The sequence below is a fragment of the Pleurodeles waltl genome, chromosome 5, assembly GCF_031143425.1.
Source record: "Pleurodeles waltl isolate 20211129_DDA chromosome 5, aPleWal1.hap1.20221129, whole genome shotgun sequence".
In the NCBI taxonomy this organism is placed as follows: Eukaryota; Metazoa; Chordata; class Amphibia; order Caudata; family Salamandridae; genus Pleurodeles; species Pleurodeles waltl.
This window is the reverse complement of record NC_090444.1, coordinates 1,713,613,739-1,713,635,852: the sequence shown is the minus strand read 5'-3', so window position 1 is coordinate 1,713,635,852 and position 22,114 is coordinate 1,713,613,739. Positions and strand designations below refer to the sequence as shown.

The following is a 22,114-nucleotide window of genomic DNA, read 5'->3' as shown; positions in this document are numbered from 1 at the left end:
TCAGTTGAAGTGCAAATCTCTTTAGCGGCTCACATGTATCGTAGCAACCAAAACTGAATGCAACACTAGTACTGCAACTTAGCCCTTGGACTACTCGTCGGCCATCTTGGATTCCTCTTTTCTGCATTTTCTTTGCAACACATGTAGCATGTCTCGCCAAACCATCTTCCAACACAGACTTTGCCCTTTCCACTGTGGATACTTTGTTACCCATACTCCTATTGCTTTTCTCTTTTGCTTTACAGTTGTTGCATGACATGTTTGAGGGTTCTTGAGAGCTTCACTCTTAGTACACTGCTTTTTTTAATATGTATGCCTGTCTCAACCACCCACACAGTCCAGACCTCCCAATTGAGTGAATGTGTGAATCAGGTACCCCACAAAGTTAGGGATTTATTCTTGTAAATTAACTGTACTTGTTCTGTTAATAGCACCCAGCTTCTAACAGAGTAAAAATGATAAGACTTGATGATATATATTCTCTGAGACTAAATTAAACCTCATGTTATTGAACACTAGGTCCACACCTACAACCAATAAATCTTTGGAGAGGACAATTGAACAAACATTTCAAAAGGAAACTGATGAAATAAAAACTTATTGGGTGAAAATGCATTTATGAACAAGGCAGTTGGACTTGATTACACATTTCTGAAAGAATAGTGCTGTAACTTTTCATACTAATATTTTATGCCCGAACTGTTGGGTGTTGTCAATGCAAATATAAAAGATTAAAAAAACTGACTAGAATATAACAAGCTGCAGAATACAAAACTAATGTCATCAACAGTCTCAAATAACTTGCTGCAGAGGATCAATCCATTATTATCCAAGATTGCAAATGACCAAACATGTCTATCACAAGTGCCTCATACGTGGAAATCATCTGCTGCAGTCAGGACCCGGTACAGCACTACCAAACACAGGGCACAAGTGTGTTCATATTCACTCTCTGTGCAGGAGTACAAACTATTACAGGCATTCTTGCAAACCTTTGTTGTCACCTAAACCAGTAACAGATTGGATTCTGCATATTCATATTCAGCTAACGTTCCCTGTGAGGGGATGTGTTCTCCCCAATGTTTAAAGAACCATGAGAAGTGGTTCTTGACTTGGGCGTAGGTGGCATAAAAGTTCTGTTCCTTATTACTTCTTCCTTATTCCCTATTATTTTAGGAGACTTCAATATATGCAATATACAAACTGTCTCATCTCAATTTGTTAGGTACCTCAGGATTTACTTAAAAAGTGGACCAAGCACAAATATTGATGACCATAAGCATGCATTATTTGCCTCATGATTTCCCTTCAAATCTACTAACTGCTTCCTGAAGGCCGATCAGGCGGTTATACTGTTCCTTTTTCATTCTCCTTTATGTTACTGGTTATGTATTGGACACTGCATCCAAGCAGTTCATTACAATTTTTAAGATCCTGGTCTGATCTTACTGAAAAACACTTACACTCTCTTCTTTCATCTTTGGACTACTCTTCAATCTTAGAGGCTATGAATTACATTAAGGCAGCACAGAAATATTCAACACTTGTTCACAGTTGCTTAGAACTAAAAAAAACAGATTACTGAGTCAAACAGTTTTTTTTCCTTTGTATTGAAACCGGTAACTATTCTACTCATGAATTGTTTACTATTGATCCAAATCTCGGCAACCTAACTCATCTTATTACTACCTCTCCTTCATAAACATCATGCAGTGCTTACTTTGAACTGACAGCTGCAAGTGAAGTCCATCAGCACTCATTTTTCTAGGATCAGCACTTATTTTTCCCCAAAATATGTTTACCCAGAGTAATAGAGAGAAAAACACACACAAAGGCAAAAGGAAAAAGTGAAAGGCATAAATACTATGAAAAAAGGAGACATTAGGAAAGAAAAAGAACATGCAAGAGTGAGATAAAGAGATAAGGGGTATATGGTGATGGATGAAATAGGTACGAAGTAGAATGAAGACAATGCAGGCTTGACCGGCTACCAGTTTCTGACACATCTTTGCTGGCAAGTACGTATTACTTTATAAATTAGGCCCTCAGTGTTTTTGATGGCTTAAATTTGTTAGTCTATTGTCTACAGTTCCCTCAGAGGATGTGGCCTCCATGCTTCAGTCAGAATCATTTGAAGATAGCAGTGTTGTTAGTCAGTTTGAATTTCTGTCCAGTGAAAAGGTCTAGCACAATGTATTCACTCTAAATTAGGCTCTATTCCCCAATTTACTTCTCATATTCTTCATCAGGTATCTAGTTTGATGATGCCTATCCTGGCTTCCTTTTGCAATTTATCTTTGCCCTATGCTACAGTGCCTGGTAGTTGGAAGCAAGCTATACTGGCTGCTCTGCTGAGTGGGGTGTTAAGCCTGCTCAAGCAACAGTCACAGTCTATGTTATGGTGGGTGAACCACAAAAGACACAAAATTAACCTGGGCTTAACCCTCCGGTTGTTTGGCACAAAACAGTCAAGCCTAACTTGTTGGCAATGTGTAACGTCCTTATGCAGCACGCAAACAGTAATACAGTGAAAGGATAACACAAGAAAATTCCTGCACCAATTTAGAAAAATAGAGTATGTCATAAATTATTTGACACCAAAAAACAAAAATGCAATTAGTAAAACCAGACTATACATTTTTAAAGTTTCAGGTAAAAACTAACCCATAAAAAAATTAGAGCCCCAACTGCGGACATCTGGTTGAGCAAGACCGGGGTAAAGTCGAAAAATATGGCTGACCAAAATTGTAAATTGGGCCTGGTCAGCGCATATCTTTGGACTTAGAAGAAATTTCGGCAGTCAGTGTCTTAGAAGGTAGACGTTCAGTGAGGCAAGGCTGCAGGCGGTCTCTGAGGAGGAGGTGTTATTGTATGGGAGACTCTGGATAAAGTTATGCTGAAGATTTCCACATTCAGACTTGGGCCTTATTACGAGTCTGACGGTCTGAAGACTTGCAGACTCTCTGCGGCAGTCGGACTACCGCGGCTGTGGCAGTCCAACTACCACATTACGAGGTTGGCATTCGAATCTGCCAACTGACCGCCGCCATGATCCAGACGGCTGACATCAGTCATGGTTGTAATCAGCCAGGGCAGTGCTGAACTCAGTGTCACCCTGCTGATTACAACCTTTTTATCCACCTGCCTTTTCATGGCTGTCTGACTACCATGAAAAGGTTGGCAGAGAGCAAGTAAAGTGGGCCTCAAGGGGCCACCTGCACTGCCCATGCCTCTGTCTCCTCACCACGGGTCTGGCGGTCTGATTTGCTAAACTTGAAATCAGGCCCAAAATCTCTTTTCTGGAGGTTGGAAATTTCCAGCGGGATGAGGCTGTAGCTGATGAGGGCTACACAAGGCCGAATACCTCTTCTGCGAAAGACCACTGAACAGGATTTGCTGATGTGGAGAAAATTGTAGCAGGAGCTGCTGTGAAAGTCAGGCTGTCCGGTGATGCACCTTGAGGGAACCGACGAGCAGGTTGGTTCCGGTCTCCTCTCAGTTCTCAGAGCATTTTTTTGCCAAAAATGTTCTTAGTCCAAAGTTTTGGATCTTTGCTATCTGGCCACCACTTGGAGGGTCAAAACTCACTTAGAATGAGTCTAGGTGCGGGTTCAAGATGGGTGGAGCTTTTTCTGTCCCTGAGGTTCTGATCAGGGGACCTGCCAGCTAGCCCTTTTCATCACTCTGGTAGTCATCGGTTCAAGAAGAGCAAGAAGGCTCAAGCAGCAGGGCAGGCCTCTGAGGGATCAAGGCAGGCGTCAGGCAGCAGTGCAGTCCTTCCAGGTGGAACAAAGCAGTCTTCTGAAGAACACAGCAAGCCACGGCAGCAGGCAGTACCCTGAGAGTCCTTCTGCAGGTCCCGAAAGTGACCTTATGAGTGGGTCTGAGGGTTCGTTTGTGTACCAGGCACCTTCTCTGAAGTAGGAGATGTTTCTAAAAAAAACCTTTGAAGTTTGTGTAGATTCCTGCCTAGCCTATCCTTGCTCCAGCCTGGCTGTACCAATAATGAAGTGTTGTCAAGCCTTTTTTTTAAAGGCAGGGCACAGCCTATTGTGTTGCAAGTGGGGCTGTGCTCAGCTCTCCCCACCCTGCCTGTGATGGCCTATCCAGGCACACCTATTCCCTCTTTTGTGTGGCTGTCTGGGAGAAAGATACAAAGTCCAACTGCCAACTACACCCAGTCATCTGACCATGAAAAGGCTTCAGGTACCACAGAGTTAGGGGAGGAAAATGCCAGTTTTCTGAGATGGGCATTTTCCAAATTGTTACTTAAAATCTAACTTTACCATTAAAGACAAATGTAAGTTAAAATTTCTTGGAGACCAAATATTAACATCCTTACCTGTTCCCATTTGAAAGTTGGCACTTATTAAATGTAAGAAGGAACACAATGTTGTTCTACAGTAGAGTTAGGCCTCACATTAGTGACAAATGAATTTGTGAGCTTTTCACTGCCAGGTCATGTCAACTACAAAAGTAACTATCCAACCTTTTAAGTATAATGCACCTTCCCTTAGGGCCAACCCAGACCCTACCTTAGGGTGACATATGCAATAAAAGGGGATTTAAATGCTTGGCAGAGAAGTATATAGCTGCACCAAACTGGCAATTTAGTTTCAAACTGCATACAGGCTACAATGGCAGATCTGGGACATGTGTCAATGGGCTACTTAAGTTGGTGGCTCAATAAGTGCTGAAGATAAACTAGTAGAATGTAATTTACAGGCCCTGGGTATAGGCATGCCACTTTACTAGGGGCTTAGAAGTAAATTAAACATGTCAGTTAGGTGTAAGCCAGTTTTACCATGTTTTAGGGAGTGAGCATAAGCACTTTAGTCCTAGTTAGCAGTGGAAAAGTGTATAGAGTCCTAAAGCCCACAAAAACAAATCCAGAAAATAAGGCTGGGGGTGACCCTGTAGAGTGGGCCAAGTGAAAGAATCACCAAATGTCATATATATTGATATATTCTGTTTATTGGATTTTTCTCAGTCAGGTGTGAATCTGCCCTTTTACCACTTTGAAACTGTGAGGGCTGCAATGGACTTGGGAAGTAGAGAAGCTCTTGACCGTTTAGGTCTCAGTGCAGCCTTCGATGAAGCCTCTCAAATCATACTGTTAAGTTGTTTAAACCATCTGGGGATCTGAGACAAGGATTTGGCCTGACTAGCCCCTTTTCTTATTTTAAGAACTCAAGATGATCAGTTGTCATCATTTAGTTCATTTCTTTGTACCCTTAAATCTGGTGTTACACAGAGATCACCCCAGAGCCCCACAACATTTAATTTGTACATCAAGCTATTGCGAACCTGATTTGTTTTTTATGGCTTATAACTGATTTCACATGGGGATGACACCCACATTTTTGCCTTTAACTACGACATCCATGGAACAGTGGACAACGTCTGACTTTGTATGTCTGCTGTGACTTCTTATATGTCAATCGAAATGAAAGTACGCTTTGTTGGAGGATATCTATCGATCTATCCATCTGGTCATTACATTGGTCACCATAAAACCCTGGTAAGCTTCATATACCAACATATTCAGTGGAAAGTTTAGGTTTCACGTTCAATGACGATGTTTCAATTTTTACATAGCTACTTTATCTTGCTTGTTCTATTTATGCTTATTCCATGAAATTCTCCCATTACTTCCAATGGAATGTTGTAAGACAGCAGTCCATGCAATGATATTCTTATGCTTAAATTACTACAACTCAATGAATCTTGGCGTTCTTGAATAGGCTACAGTTGTTACAAAGTAATGTTGTCAAACCTTCTCCCTAGTGCTCTATTGCAGTACATCTTTGGTCATGTTGCTGGCTCCCAGTATGAAAGAGGGCCATTTTTAAAGCTTTATGTAGTTTGTGACAAGGCTTTTTCAGGTAAAGGAGCTGTAGGCATCATATCTCACATTAGCCCTTATTACCCATCTTGTACTCTCCAGTCTGCTACTGGACAAGTGAATGTTCTCCCAGGAATAAAAAGGGCCAATCAGTGTGGCTGATCCTTTCTTCATTGTGCCCATGCCTCAGTCATGGTAATCAAACTATGTTCTGTGATATATATGTGGCAGACGTGGCTGCAGGGACAGGATGCCTCCTCAGCTTTACATCAGCCATCAAAATGGGTCTCCTTCATTCCCTATTTCATATGCGTGCCACATAGAGGAGGAATGCTGATGTGGTTCAAGAGTTTCCAGTCTTCTTCAGAGGGATGGGCAAGTTAAAGTACAGATGCATTCACCTTCACACTGATGACACAGTCCAGCTAGTGGCTCGGCATATTAGAGAGAGACTGACAGAATGGAAACAAGTGAAGAAGAAACAAAAAACAAGACATCAGAGAACCTTTTGAAGGGCCAATTTTCCCATTATGTCTGACCCCAAATGCCAAGCAGATGGCAAGATCTGTATATGTGGACATGCATTACCCAAACTATGCAATTCAATGTGAAAAGGCACATTTCTCCTAGAATACAGGACATTAATCTTCTAAATTGTTCAGTATCTTCACACACTTAGATCTGATCAATTACTATCATCAGCTTGCTCTTGAAGACAGGTCTCACTACGTTAGAACTAATACAACCCACGGAGGTCTCTTCTGATGCAAGCATCTCAGCTTCAGTCTGATCTCTGCTCTAGAGATCTTTCAAGAAGAAGTGCATATCATAAAAGGCATTACAAACTGCTTGAAGTACAGTAATTACACATTTCTGTTTGGAATGTCAAAGGATGATCATGACAGGATATTCATAAAGATATGCCAGGACCTTCATGCAAACATCTAACACTCCACAAGGACAAATGCTTAGGGAATATTTTGGAACAAGGTATGTGCCCTTATCAGAAAAATGCAACCTCACTGGTCTCTGCACCGGGACCTGAGCAGGTATGACCTTTCAAATAATTCCTAGGCTTAGCAAGTTACTGTGCTCATTGTATCCTTAATTTTTGCCAGATTCAGTACTTCCTGAGGGTGCTCATAAAAAAATCTGCATTCTTCACCTGTACAAAGGACAGGCATTCTGCATTTGCGCAGATTCACACCAGAATAATTTCTGCAGATAACCTGGCTTATTATGATCTTTCCCTAAACATCGGTGTAATAATTGACAACAGTCCAGCGTATGTGGAAGTCATACTGTTGCAAAGAGATGTGAATTGATAAATATCATGACAAATCATAGCATATACTAGTCTCAGTTTCAGCAAGCCAGAAAATGGATATGCTCAAGCTTAGAGAGCAAGCCTAGCTGTTTTCTAGTCATTTGAACAGTTACATCTCTTCTTTTATGGTAAAGCATAAGCAGTTATTACTGATCACCACGTTTTTCTTTCAATCTTCCGAAATCTTAAAGCAAATTTGCCCCATCCCCAGTCTAGAAAGATGGGGCCTTCGTCTGCAAGATTACAACTTCAAAAGTATTACAGAAAAGCGAAAGACAAAAAAACTAACAATTTCATGTCATGGTTCCTGGTACCTAAGAAGTATAGTCAAGCAAGCAAAATCCTGTACTCACAGCAAGAATATGTTTATCCCCAGCATTGGTCAGTGATTAAACATTACAAGCTGTCTCAAATCTTATCAATGCTAAAGAAAATCACAGAATGTGCCCAAAAAGAATACAAACACAGGTGTTTGCCAGACATGAAATCCTTCAGGCACGTACAAGTCAAGAGTTGGCTAACAGCCATCATGGACTTATTCTCAGATTACTTTGCCTCATCTTTCCTCGTGCATTTCAAAATCAGGTCATGGAACTAGCCCATGATGTAACTGAGGGATAGTAGCAACCAAACACTTGCTCTGACAAGCTATTCTTGTGGCTGTGTGCTATACTTAAAAACACTGGGCAAAAAACACTGAGCAACAATACAGCACATGAGCCACTGCATATATTCATATTATTAAGTCATATCCGTGAGGAGTGGCCATTGACTTTACTGGCCCTTCTGCCACAGGCCAAATCCTGCTGGTATAAACTGACAAAGGTTCCAGAATTTTAGAAGCGATAGCAGTAACTAGCATGGTTGCAAATGCGGTCATACCTGGTCTGAATAAGTTGTTCTTCACTTTTACCATTTTCTTAACCATCAAGTCACATAAAGACCCATCTTTCAAATGGCCAGAAGTCAAGGACTTTGCAACTCTCCTTGGGAATGACCACAAGAAATAGGCCCTCTCTCATGAAAAGTAAATGGAGTGGCAGAAAGGTTTATTGCTACACTTAACAATCCTCTATAAATAGCACATTATTTTGCAAAAGCCTCCATATCTCAAACACAGTGTCAAACCATGCATGTCTAGAGGGGCACGTTTCACAGCCACGTCAGTGGGTCACCTAGTAAACTACTTTTTGTTTGAAGAAATACAAACCAAAAAAAATCATTATCGAGAATAATCTAACTACAAGACGTTTTGTCAAGCTTGATTGTAGCGTACCATAATGAAGGAATAAATCAAGAATTATGCTGACAGATGTCTACAGGCCAGATCATCTCATAACCCTCATAGAGATATGAAATTAGTGCAAGACTGTAGCATTCACAAGGATGACCAACATTACAATCTATACTGGAATGTAGTCACTAATATAAAAAGGACATTGGTAATGTTCATCACAATAAAATGCTCCAACATTGAGTGTTTCAAGTTGACTCTAGTGAACTGCTGTCATTTGATGAACAACATTCATTAGCCCATTGCAGACTTTGAACATGATGTTCCCGCAGGACATTCCATGCAGGACATTCCTCTAAGACTGATGCTAGTGTGAAAATTCCTTGTTAGATAATGAATTGCTTGAGAACAATTCTCCTACTGTCACTTCCTTCCTCTTCAACTCTCTTTTATAAACTGGGTCTCTAGTTGGCAGAGGTGTGCACCCAGTCCAAGTAGGGACCACAATCCTAGTCAGGTTAAGTGAGACATACTCCCTAAATTAACCTGTTGTTAACCTGACCCTCTTGTAGCTTGGCACAAAACAGTCAGGCTTAACATAAGAGGCAATGTATAAAGTATTTGTGCAACACTTAAAACAGTAAAAACAGCGAACATCCACGCCAGCTTAGAAAAATACATCTTAATTTAATGAACAAAGCAAGACCAAAACAACATAAATACAATAAGTAGAAATTGAGAAATGAATGTTTAAAGATTAAATGTCACTGGATTGCTTAGAAGTATAACGAGTCAACCAGGGCTCTCTGGTCGTGCTAGCTCAGGGTATACCCAAAGTTCAGGCCAACCTCATTGGAGTGTAGGTTGGCTACCAGGACCAGGCTTGTCTGGCTGAAAGAGTAACTTGTATGGAGGGTTGCATTGACGTCGATGAACCGAGGGGAGGAGGCTTTGCCAAGGCAATGTGTCAGTTCTGTTCTGTGCAGTCAGGGGATGTGTCATCATCAAGCCACACAGTCATTGATCCTGGGCAGTGGTGTGGCATTGAACACTTTATGATGAAGGTGATCCCCAGCTTCATCGAGCAATGCAGCCGGCGATGCGAAGGTGACGCACAGGGGCTGATGGTGATGTGGCAATACTGAGACACGCATTCCCTGATGTGAAGGCCACATCCTCAGAGGCAGAGATGCATCGGTTCCGATTGGCGCAGCAATCCATTGATTTCTGTAGAACACTGCTGCAGAACCTACTTCCAAGGACCCAGGAATAGATTGGCACCCCTCAGTAATGTAGAACTCACAGGTGGCAGAGTCCAGAAGCTGCAACAGTGTGGAATTAAGTTGTTGATGTCCCGGAAACTTCAGAATAAGAGGCAAGCCAGCAAGCACTTGGAGTCACTTTGGTTCTGGGAATGTAGAGATGCAGGTCCATTCACTCCCAAACAAGGAGGGCAGCAGGCAGCAGGGCAGGCACGGCAAAGTAGGAGTCAAACAAAGTCCAGTAGAGTTCAACCAGAGTGTCAGTCCCTTAAGCCGCACAGCGGTCCTTCTTCCTAGCAGAATGTCCTCAGGTCCAGAAGTATTCTGATTTTGTGAGGTTTGAGGTCCAGTATTTATACCCAGTTGTGCCGTTGAAGTGGAGGAAAATTCAAATCGAGGCCTGTGAAGTGCACAATGTCCCTTCCCTTCTATTCGTGGATTCAGACACACTGCAGGAGTTATGCAGCTCTTTGTGTGCTGACAGGCAAAGGCCTATTCAGGTGCAAATGTTGGATCCTCCCATCCAGCCCAGGAAGACCCATCAGCCTGGTAATTGTGTGTCTAGATTGAATAAACAAGGTCCCAGCTGTCAACCACCCAGATGTGTATTCAGAGACAGACAGAGGCACTGAATGGTTAAAGTAAGAAAATACCAACTTTCTAAAAGAGGCATTATTGGACAAATTAAAGAGTTTTTCACTATTTGGACATGCAAAACTTACATGTACATGTCCAGCTTTTTAGATACACTGCACCCTGCCTATGGAGCCCTCCAGGGCCTACCTTAAGGGTGTTTGATATGTATTAAAAAGGAAGGTTTGGGCCTGGCACATGGGTGAACATGCTAGGTTGACATGGTGAGTTAAAACTGCACTTACAGTCCTTGCAGTGCAAAGCCTGAGACATGTTTAAACAGCTACTGAAGTGGGTGGAATAACCTATGGTCCAGGCTGATTAGTAGCAGTTAATTTATTTACAGAACCTGGGTACAAGTAGTGCAATTTACTACGGAATTACAAGTAAATTAAATAGTCCAATTGTGAACAAGCCAATGTTACCATGTTTTTTTTTTATAAACACATTTTTATTGTTTTCAAAGATGTATGTTTTCAAACATTTAGTACAGGCAGAACAATGCAATTCAATGTTATGTATTATTGACATTTGCACATATGACATTTCAGGGAGTATATGTGTTGCTTCAACAAGGCACAGTAATGAGGAGATTGGTTCAGTCCGGCCTATGACAGTGACCCAAGCCAGGGACCCCATATCTTTTCATATTTCTGGGGGCATCCTCTCGATTCATACACCCGCTTCTCCTGATTTGCACACCAGTCCATTCCTGTTCTCCATTTTTGTAGGGATGGGCCAGAGGACGAGGTCCAAGCCACGGCAACATTTGGTTTTGCCACCAGCAGGGCCGTGCCAATAAGAGCACGGTTTGCCCGCGATCTCACTACATCCTCAATTACCCCAAGTAACACTAAGCTAGCAGAAAGCTGTAATTCGATTTCCAATATCTTGATTAAATCATTCAGCACCCTCCCCCAGTAAATCTGCAAAACTGGACAGGACCAGACCATGTGGAAGAAATCTGCGTGGTCCCTGGCACAACGAGGACACCGACTACTTGGCCACAGTCCAGCTCGATTGAGTCTAACAGGTGTTAGGCACGCTTTGTGTAAATAGTAAAACTGTACGGTGCGAAGTTTTGCCGATATAGCCAGGGTCCTGGGGGCTCTCAATGTCTCTGACCATTCCAAGTTATCTAGGGCGCCTACCCACGTCTCCCACCCCGTTCTGGTCAGGTCCAGGCCCTCTGGTGTATTGTTAACATTTTGTACATCTGTGAAACCCCTTTCCCGTCCAGATTCCCCATGAGTAACTTGGCTTCGAGTGGACTGAATTCCGGCAGTGGGCTTTCTTTCGAGAGATGTGTTCCTATGGCCTGTCTAAGTTGGAGATGTCTGAAGAACTGTGTTAGAGATAGTTGAAAGTCTGTCTGTAGTTCCTGGAAGGTCTTTAGTGTCTCTCCCCTCCACACATCGCCCACCAAGGAAATACCCAATAAGTCCCACTCCGCAAATCCTTCCAGTGCAGCAGTAGCGCTCATCCACCTCCCCCTCCACAGCGGAGTCTGCAGAGTAACCACAGCATTCCACTGGGTGTGTCCTAGCGCCGTTCGCCAGGCCAGAAAAACTGTCTTGGTAATCGCCTACATGCGGTGGGGGAGTGGTGTACCATACAACATATCAAAGATGCGCGGGAAACCCAGGATTCCCAATTCCACCTGGTATGCCGGATCTGACCAACCTCCATTAAACCAATCATGAATCACCAGTAACTGTGTCGCCAGATAGTATAGATAGGGATCAGATGCCCCCATGCCCCCTTTGTATATTCCTTTCTTACAGTACCTCGCTGCCACCCGGTGTCTGGCTTCCCTCCAGAGGAATAGTGCTGTGGCTGCCTCCAAGGCTCGGAACCATGAACAAGGACATTCTGGAAAGCATACAGTAGTCTGGGCAGGACCATCATCTTATACAGGGCAACACATCCCATTACATTCAGCGGCAGTGTCTGCCATCTCTGTAAGTCTGCCGTGACCCATGTCAGCAGCGAATTTAGGTTCTTTGCTCAAGTCAGTTCCGGTAAGAGAGTCACCCAGACAGCGAGGTATTTAAAACTCAGTCTACGAAGGGGTATCGTGTCTTGCCAGTCAAAACAGTCACAGGTGTTTGTCAAGGGAATTAGCACTGACTTTGTGGGGTTAATTTTCAAGCCTGATGCCATTGCGTAGCTTTTAAGGAGTAGAAGACTGCGTGGGCACGATATGCTCGGTGCGCCCATGTATAGCAGCACGTCGTCCGCGTATAGGGCTATTCTGTCCTCCCCGGCATGTCCTCATTTCCAGCCATAATACTCTAGATCCGTCCGGAACATCTGAGCCAGAGGTTCTATAACCAGGCCGAAGAGAAGGGGGGATAGTGGGCAACCCTATCTCGTACCTCGTATCTCGTCTAACTTCAGAAATTGATGACATGGTCCCATTGACCTGCACCCGGGCCGAGGGATCAGCATATAGCGCCCGGACTAGACGACTGAACCTCAGTTAGATGCCTGCCTTCTGGAGCACCAAGAAGAGAAAACCTAAGTCTACCTAGTCAAGAGCCTTCTCAAAGTCGATAAATAGCAGTGCCAGATCCAGGGGCAACTAATGCCTGTCAGCAAGAGCCATGAGTAATCGACAGATACAATGACGAGTGCTCTGGGTTGCCATAAATCCGCATTGGTCGGAGTGGACCAGTTGCGGCAAGAATGTTGGCGAGGATTTTAACCTCGCAGTTAATCAGAGATATTGGTCTATAGTCCGCACACTGCAGCAATGGGGGTTGAGATTTGGGGATCACCACAATGGTGGCCTCGTCTAATCCTCTCGGAAAGGATTCTCGTTGTTCCACCTCCACAAAGAGATTCTCCAGCTCACATAGGCTTTCTTCTAAAGCTCTGGTTATGTGGGTCAAATGATCGAGAGGTGTATACAGGCATTTACTGGTGAGGTAAGCCCATACACGTTTACTGAATGTGACTTCCACTCACTTCTATACAATGTTTTTTGCTTTTGCAATAATTTTGGGTGCAAATATCATGTATTGTTCTTTATGTTCTCTTTTTAAGTAACTTAGGTTAGACATTTTAAGCTCTTTATTTTATAACTATAATCTTGATTACATATTGTAGTGCATGTACCACTAACATTTCTCTAAGGATAGCATTTTTACATTACCTTTAGCAAAGCAACAAACTTTAAACTAGGGGAAGGTGAAAAATTCCACTCTGCTGGCAGAGTTTGCAGCAGTTTACCCACTGTGTTTCTTTGGCAAAACTCCACCAACTGCTATGTGGTGGAATTTGCATCACCTATATCATCACAGGGGCAAATTGCTCTTGTGCTAACCCAACTAGCCACCTAATTGAGCCTAGCCTAAAACAGGATAGCAGTGTACCCTCCCAAATACCCAGTACCATTCTCAAGTATGGTGACACCCCAGGGTGTATTGTATGAGGCAGTAATCCTTCATTGAGGGCTTAGTTAGTTCTCTACCCTTCTGTAAGAAAACAAACACCCCCTGATCCACACTCCAACCATTTTGCAAATGTCCAAGGGTTTCTCATAAACAGACAAACACCCTAGAGTCAGAGTTGTCTCCGGGATATATTTAAGCCAGGTATCCTATTCCCATAATCACATGCAAAACAGGAAGGCTTCCATATTCAGAATTGCTTCCTCTGTGTGCCAAATAGAACACCACAACAAAGGGGCAGGGTTAATCTGGTCTTCAGTATACTCCAGACCCAGCTCCTGATGAATAGCAAAATGAGATGATGAAAGAGACACTCAAGAGATGGTGGCACACCTAATTTTCCTCAGATTGAACACTGTTCATGTCCCTGTAAACCGATACCCCACACCAAAAGTTTAAAACTGGCAAACACTTCCTCCTATAGATTTCACGGAAAGAAGAATGGGCTTATTGCTGATGGAAGAGGCGAGGGAGAACATTGTACCAATTGCATGCAAAAAACATGTTTTTCTATTATTTACATATGGGACGGGCCAGGTGCACCCACTATCAAACATTATATCTAAGTATGGGAACTGAGTCACTTTGTCAATAAACCTCCCCCAAATGCTTATGCAGTGAGTTTTAGCATTTTTAGGGCCACAAACCATAATAAAGGCTTTTGATAAATTGGTTTCTAGCTCTAAATGCTTCATGAACAGCACAAAGGAAGTAATCAAAACATTTAGACTATTGGAGGTCCTAGCAAGCAACACGGGTTCATCTGCATACAAAGGCGCTGGGACACATTTTTTGTTAACTAAAGGGACATCAGCCTCAGAGTTCTTCAAAGCAGCTTCCAATTAATTGATATCAAGTAGAAACAGAATGGGAGCCATCCGACATAGTTCATGAAACTAACCATCAACATGGACGTTTTAGTTCAATCTGTAGATCACTCTTTTTATATAATAAGGAGCTAATGCAGAGTCTCCTCTAATCCATATACTCGTCTATCTGGTCTTGTCCAAAGCTTCAGACAATGGGAGCAGTATGGTCCAACATTCTATTATTTTTACATTGGGTTATTTGTGCAGGGTATCTATCATGGCCTTAAACACATTTAAAAGGGAGAGCGATCCTTGTAGCTTTTTAGGCCAAACACAGATTTAGCTCTGGGCTATTTCCCACCTTCTTCCATAAGATATCAACAGAATTTGCAGGTGCAATGCTCCTAATGTACACGGAAATGGTTTCTGTAAGATCAACAGTTTTACAAAATTGCCTTGCATTACAAATCCTTTTAGCAAAGGAAGGTGGAATCTGTCGAGTTTTGAAGGCACAACATTGTTGCACCTACATACCTCACCTAGAAAAAAGATAATGAACTACGGGCCATATGTACTAAAGCATTTTCCCATAGACATAGAATGAGCAAAACCCTTTGATACATCTGGCCCTACATTTCTAACCTGACAAGTTTGAAAAATGACTTAAGTGACCTGAAAAAGACAAATGCCTGGGAGACAATGGGTGAAAGATTTTCAAAAGTAGGATCCTGGTTTGATGATTTTGGAAAGGGTTTTGTGAGAATGGTCCCCAGACCTCTACTGATTGTGACAGTTTGCATAATTTGTGCACAAGGGATTTTACAAAGCATACAAAGAAATCCCAATGGCGTAAATGTATCAAAGTTACTTTTCAACAGAACCGAGTAAATTCATCATGATGACTTCGCACCATTGTTGCGAAAATACAAAACAGTTGCAAATCTGATAGACGTCAATAATTTCTATAAGACATAGATCATCTTGCATAAGGTGGACCCACTCCTTCGACCAATCTGAGAATGAATTGCATTTCTAGTTAGGGAGACACTTTTAAACTTTAGTTAGTCTGCTCTTTAACACCCTCAGAGTCAGTCCTTTCCAACTTTCCTTGAAGCTATTTCCCTTTGCCTCTCATGTTTACCCATTCTAATTGCGCTATTGCATATTCTGTTCAGTACTAATATGCCCAACTTATTCTGAACTGCTCTCTTGCCCCATGTGCAGCTTGGGTTCGGCATTGCCCCTGGATGCTGCTGTCTACTGATGCTGTGAAGCTTTTGACGCTCTGGATCGATGAATCTTCATGTCTGCTGTCCTATGGGGGCAGGTATAATTGATCTGCAATGAAAGGTTTCTTGTGTTTTCCCTTTCAGATAAGATAATTCATACCAGTGCATTTTTATAGCTAGATTCCCAAGTTAGATGAATTTCCAAATTATTTTTGTCTTTGTTTGTCTTTTGCTTTTTGTTGAATGTGCCAGCCCTTTCCTATACATCCAGTCCGAATTTGTGATAGAAGTAGAGATGACCCAGCCTGGAAACTAATTCCTATTGTTTGAAATTGTCTACAAATGTCACCATCAACTGCTTTGAAATCTTTTTCTGTTGTGCATATCATAGTATTGTTTAATTTGTGTGATCTTGTTGGAGTGTTTAATAGTGTTGATGTTTAGCAGGCTTAACCTTTTTAGACGTTTTGGTCAGCCTATGCTTTTCATGTATGTTTATAATTTAGTTCTGAGCATCAGTTACATTACTTTAGCTTTGTGGTTGTAATAAAGATTTGAAACGTGAGTCATTTTGGAGTTTTGTTTCCGTGACAAAAACCGGTCATTGTGTCTTAATTGTCTAAATTGGTTTAAATTGGTCTAAATTGTTTACTGATTGGTGTTTGACAAATCTGATTACTACACTCCTTTCTGAGTCTAAAGATCTTATCGGCGTCATAGGGTGGTAAGTGAGGACTGCACTAACGCGTCTCTGAATCGTAATTAGGAGCAGGTAATGCACCCAGACGTGGTATAGTGACAGGAAGGTTGCCCGCCACGAACTCACCGCAGCAAAGACCTACTTTCTGTGTCAGATCTCAAATTGTACTGAAGATTACTCTTACAACCTGAAGTGCAATTTATTTAACTCTTGTACCTGACATTTACACTTCCAGATACAGGTATAAACAGTTACTGAGGAGTCAGTTGTCATTTTTTATCAATTAAGATGTAATGTAACATATTTTGTTAACCCTTTCCATACAGGAGTTGAAAAAATGTATTGATAGAGAAAAATGAGATGAGCATGCTGGCCTCCAGTCAAATGTGATGAATAAACCTAGGTTTGGCATTTGTCAGTCGTAGCCCTTAGTGCTGTAAATGAGTGGTTGAATGCCGATCCTATTACCTTTTGAGAGGTTTTCTCAACTGAAAATAGCTAGGTCTATTACGAGTGTTCCTAAATATCAAGGCTTGAACCACTAGTAACTTATTTTCATGATTTGGTCTCTTGAAAGAGCTTTGTGGGATTAGATAAGAGGAAGCTGACTGTAAGCTCCTGGCAGGTGCCAGACCTTGAAAGAAGCCTGGAAATTTTCCCCAGTATGCTTTGTGAATAATGCAAAGAGCTGCACATTTGGTTATTGATCATATTATAAGTCAATGAAGGACAATAAGAGCCATTTAGCCATGCTCACACCTGCATAAGTGCTGGCATACAAGTGTTGATTCTACATCCTCCACAACATGGTGATGGGTTTGTTTGTTAGGCCGTTGTAATCACTATAAACATTGTTCACAAATGTGTTGTTAATGCTTTTGCAAATCCTATGAAATGAAAACTTAATCAAAAAATTATGGACCAGATTTACATATCTCTAGCACCGAGTAGTACCACACTGGCGTAATTTTTCTTTACGCCAATGTGGCGTTAAGGGGGCCATTCTCCTATGTCATATTTACAAAGTGGTGCAATGCATGCATTGTGCCTCTTTGTAACCCCTTGCACCACACTATGCCTGTGTCAGGCATAATGTATGCAGAGAGGTCGTTCCAGCACAGGGCGGCCTATTAAAATGGCGCAGTGAAATTTATAAGTTTTCACTGCACCATTTTTAGCGTCATTTTTAACGCGTGCCTAACGCAGGCATTAACATGACGCTCCCATTGTTTTCAATTGGTATCCCTTTACTTTGCAGGATTAGCACCATAATTTATGGTGCTAATCCTGCAAAGTACCACAATAGTGTCATAAATTATTACGCTATTATCCTAACGTGCGCCATGGTCGCACAGATGGTGTTGTTAGGGGAGCATGGGGGGGTTCAAGATAAGTGGTGCATCAAAGCTGATGGACCACTTTCTTGTAAACCTGGCCCTATATGTGTTTGGCCACTTAAAATAGTCTGCAAAGCAGCAGCCCGGATATTGAGCTATACAACACATTAAGTAACTTCTCCCACCATATAATTAGATGTTTATGGTATATTCGATGCTTACATGTGGCAGAGTGCATAACTTGTAAAATTCTTTGTACTTCGCCTGGGTCCTTTTTTTTGGCTACAACTATTTGCAGGGAAATATTCTCCAACATAAGGCTATGCCGCTGTTTTGTTATCCACAACTGAATTTCTGTGGTTTTGTTATCGGATTTCATTTTTAGTTTCCAAACAACAGCTTTGGCAACTTAATGCGGGAAAAGATTCACATCTTCATACGCCACTAATTGATAGTATCAGTAGCAGGACCAGGTAAAAGGTTCAAACCTATGTTACAATACATTTGGTCTTCGCTTTTCCAGAATCAGTGAAATAATTGGACCAGTACTCACTACACTGTTGTGAATACCAGTGGCATAACACAAGTTGCATTGCACCGAATTACCTCAGCCAGAAAAAGGATTAAACAAGTTGTAAAGCTCATTCTGACAAAATAATTCGAATTTCTGGAGCCCACAGTTATATTAAAAGGTGTGCTTTCTTTAGTTTGCAGCGTTTCCCTGGTTAAATGAGTGTAGAAGATATCTGTGATCCTATTTACTTCCAGTACCATGATGCTCAGGCCCGACGAGAAATATATTGTAGAGAGACTATCACTGTCATCTGCAGCCGAAATAAACACTGCTACAAAAGGCACAAACTGTTTGCTTCAATTTGCCGACACTGATCGTTTCAGGCATTTCTTGTGACACTGTCCCATTTCCACTCCTGTGTAGCGTCGCTTTGCCAGTTTGTATGCTGTCTGCAACCCTTTCCACTACCCCACACATGGTGCAACCGGTTGCAATACTACAACACTATTTTAAACATACCTTGGTGAGTTGTGAAGCCCATCTCGTTAGAGAGAACTGGCGTAATAGTGCTTCCCGCGTCTGTTTATTAAAAAGAGAAGCACATTTAGTCAGATTGAGCACAGATTGAATACAAACTGCAATGCAGTGACTATTCAAAGATAATTGAACCTAAATTAACATAAATACTCACCTTTGCATCCATAAGTGAGCCGAACACCAGAATGAAGAATCCCTAAAATATAGAATAAAGAAAGCATTATAGTTTAGAACAGTGGTTCCCAACATTTTGACTTCTGTGGAACCCCACTTTCTCGTTACTGAAACCGAGGGACCCCCACTGAATCATTATTGGAATCTGGGCCCACCCACTCAAGCATTACTGAAAGCTGGGGACCTTATCTGTCAATAATATTTAATTTTCTAAGCAGTCGTGGACCCCCTGAGGAGGCTTCGCGGACCCCCAGGAGTCCCAGACCACAGGTTGGGAACCACTGGATTAGAACAACAAGCCAGTGTGCGAGTTACGTCAAAATACATTGGGCCTCATTTCCAAGGCCCAATTTGCCTTGCTGTACCTCCCTACACCACTGGGAAAGGGCAAATATGTGCAGTATCTACAAGTTTCAGCGCATTTCTGTCCTCTCCCCCTACACTTGCACACAAATTGCTGCCTAGCGCCAATGCAGGAACCCTGCACTATGGCACTGTGGTGTAAGTATGTCTGCTTTGTGGGTATGATTTTTTTGTCCAGGAAGGGATACCTTTTCCCCGTTTCTATGTGTGCTGCACAATGCAGCACACATAGAAGAGGTAAATATGGGGAGAAATAAAGATATTTCTCCCTGTTGTGTCATTCTTACCACATCCCAGACTTGTTTAATCTTGGAATGTATCAGATTACTCTTGGTCCTATGGGTGTTGCGTGGGAACACCCCAAGCAACACCCATGGAACACCCCTTTCACGCAGTGTTAGTTTTGAACCATTTTATCATTTTTCAAACCAGGCACGCAAAGCATTCGTAGTGATACTGTATAAAGCAGATACTGAATATAGCAATGCATAGGGAGATGTACATACATGTTGCTATATGGAGACAGGACTTTCTGGTTCTAACCTTGAACTTACAGACAGCTTTTAACATATTGAAGACAAACAAACAGGAAGATACATAGCTATGAGTGATATCAGTGTTATAAACAGGCGTATTACATTGCATAGGAGGTATGGTGCGGATACTCCAACATAGATCTGTATGTTACTAGAGTGGTATGGTAGTATAGTTGCACCTTTGTGATGTGTATCGGGCACTAGTTCATTACATTTTTGGTCCGTAATGATGGAGCTACTTATATCCTCAGGTGCCACCTTGGAGGGGCGACATGCAGGGGGTGGTGATGGTGGGGGGATGCCAGAAAGTAAGGGGGGGTGTTATCTTTATCAATAGAGGCTCAGTACTATCTTTCTCTATCACAAAGGTACCTTCCCTAAGGCACTAGACGTTTGCAGTATTCTTGCAGCTCCTGCAAATACCTACCCCAGCCATTTGCTATCGGAACCCTGTGTAATTCTCTAGACTCTTCCCATCTAAGTGCTGTTTCCTCCGCTTTACTACATTTGATCAGAGCAGCGCCCCAGTGGGAAAGTGTTGGAAGTGTGGGTGATTTCCAACCCATGGCAATACCTCTTCTGCCTATTATGAGGGCCAGGTCGATGAAGTGATTTGTTACAGATGCTCGCTTTGAGCTGTGAAAAAGGCCCAACAGGACGCCTTCTGCTTTGTACAGGTCCGAACGTTGGGTTAGCTCTTTGATAACCCCCAGTTTTTGTTTCCAGAAGCGGGACGATTCTGGACAAGACCAAAACATGTGGAGCATATTGGCACAAGGCTCATGGCACCGAGGACATTCTGACGGAGTCCCAAACATACTACTTAGTGCTGCTGGTGTTAGATAAGCCCTCTGCAATATGTTGTACTGTATGTATTGGAATTTAGCGTTTCTGGAAACTTTTTTGTGGTAGATCAGGACTCTATCCTATTCTTTATCTTGGAGCTCTCTCCCTACATCTTGTTCACATCTCCTGCGCAGCAGCTGCAGGGGGTCTGTGGCCGTGTGTGCTAATGCCCAGTTAAGCCAAGTGACTAAGTTATTCCCACTGTCCACCACGTGGACCGCATGCACCAATGGGTGAGGAGCTGGTTCCAGGTCAAGTATGTGACATTGTCTAGTCAGTAGGCCAGTTAGTCTAGCGTATATGCTATGAAGTGTCCCCGCGTTATTCCCTCTTCGCTATGCAGGTGATCAAAGGGCTTAAGTACTTTATCATAAAATAATGCTCCCTGCCGCCTCCCACTTCCCACCTCTGCATGCCTGCCAGGCCTATCATTGACCGGAAGGGCCTGAATGCCGCAAGTTTAATTTCTGGGGAATACGTCTGTAACACAGGCATTATTTTAATGCTAGGTTTGTAACTTCTATATGCTACTGATAATAACGCGCCATGTGAAGGTGGTGCAGCAGATAGAAGGAAAGTTTCTAGGGCCAGGCGCTGCTCATCTTCACTAGCATGATGACCTAGCTTGTCCAGTAGTCTCCCTGCCAACCAATATGCTGGCCACTGCAGCTGTGCTGCTAGATAATAGTGCTCAAAATCTGGGGCTCCCAGCCCCCTTTTCTCGACCGGGAGTTGCAACTTATGAAGCGCCACTCGGCGTCTGCCTTTGTTCCACAGGACGGCCCCCAGCACAGCATATAACATGCGGAAGACCTTCCTGGGTATGTCTATAGGGGAATTGTGAAAAAAGTACAACAGGCGCAGTGATACAACCATTTTAAATTCTGCCTTGAACGGTAAGCGGCAGAGTACTTCAGAAGGACATCTGTGAGCGTATGGCTGTAATAGCACGTGTGAGGTTTCCATCCAACAGATACTGCATGGCGTGGTGTATGTTTATGCCTAAGTAGCGAACGGTGGTAGCCTCCCAGCGTATTTCTTGTGATTCTGCCCAGAGATGCTGTATTGGACAGCCTGAACATAAAGGAAAGAGGCAAGACTCTGACCAGTTGACTCCGAGGCCTGACACTGCCCTGAAGTCAGTTAATATCTTGGTTGTGGCAGCTACACCTTGTTGTATATCCCAAATGTAGATTAGTATGTCATCCGCAGACAAGAAACCACATACATGGTGCAGCACAGCAGAATCCCCCATTCAGCAAGAGGATCCATGGCCGGGGCAATTACCAATGGAGATAGGGGGCCCCATTGGC

At 42.7% G+C, this 22,114-nt stretch overlaps 1 protein-coding gene across 1 annotated transcript in view; it reads right to left on the bottom strand.

Annotated features, from left to right (window-relative positions):
* Window positions 1-22,114, bottom strand: part of LOC138296694 (adhesion G protein-coupled receptor F5-like) — a 1,174,222-nt gene that overhangs the window by 34,050 nt on the left and 1,118,058 nt on the right. The window contains exons 18-19 of the mRNA XM_069236066.1: window positions 19,037-19,078; window positions 18,865-18,924 (exon numbers count right to left, since the gene is read on the bottom strand). Coding sequence (XP_069092167.1) covers window positions 18,865-18,924; window positions 19,037-19,078 — 102 coding nt within the window. The remainder of the gene's footprint in view (window positions 1-18,864; window positions 18,925-19,036; window positions 19,079-22,114) is intronic.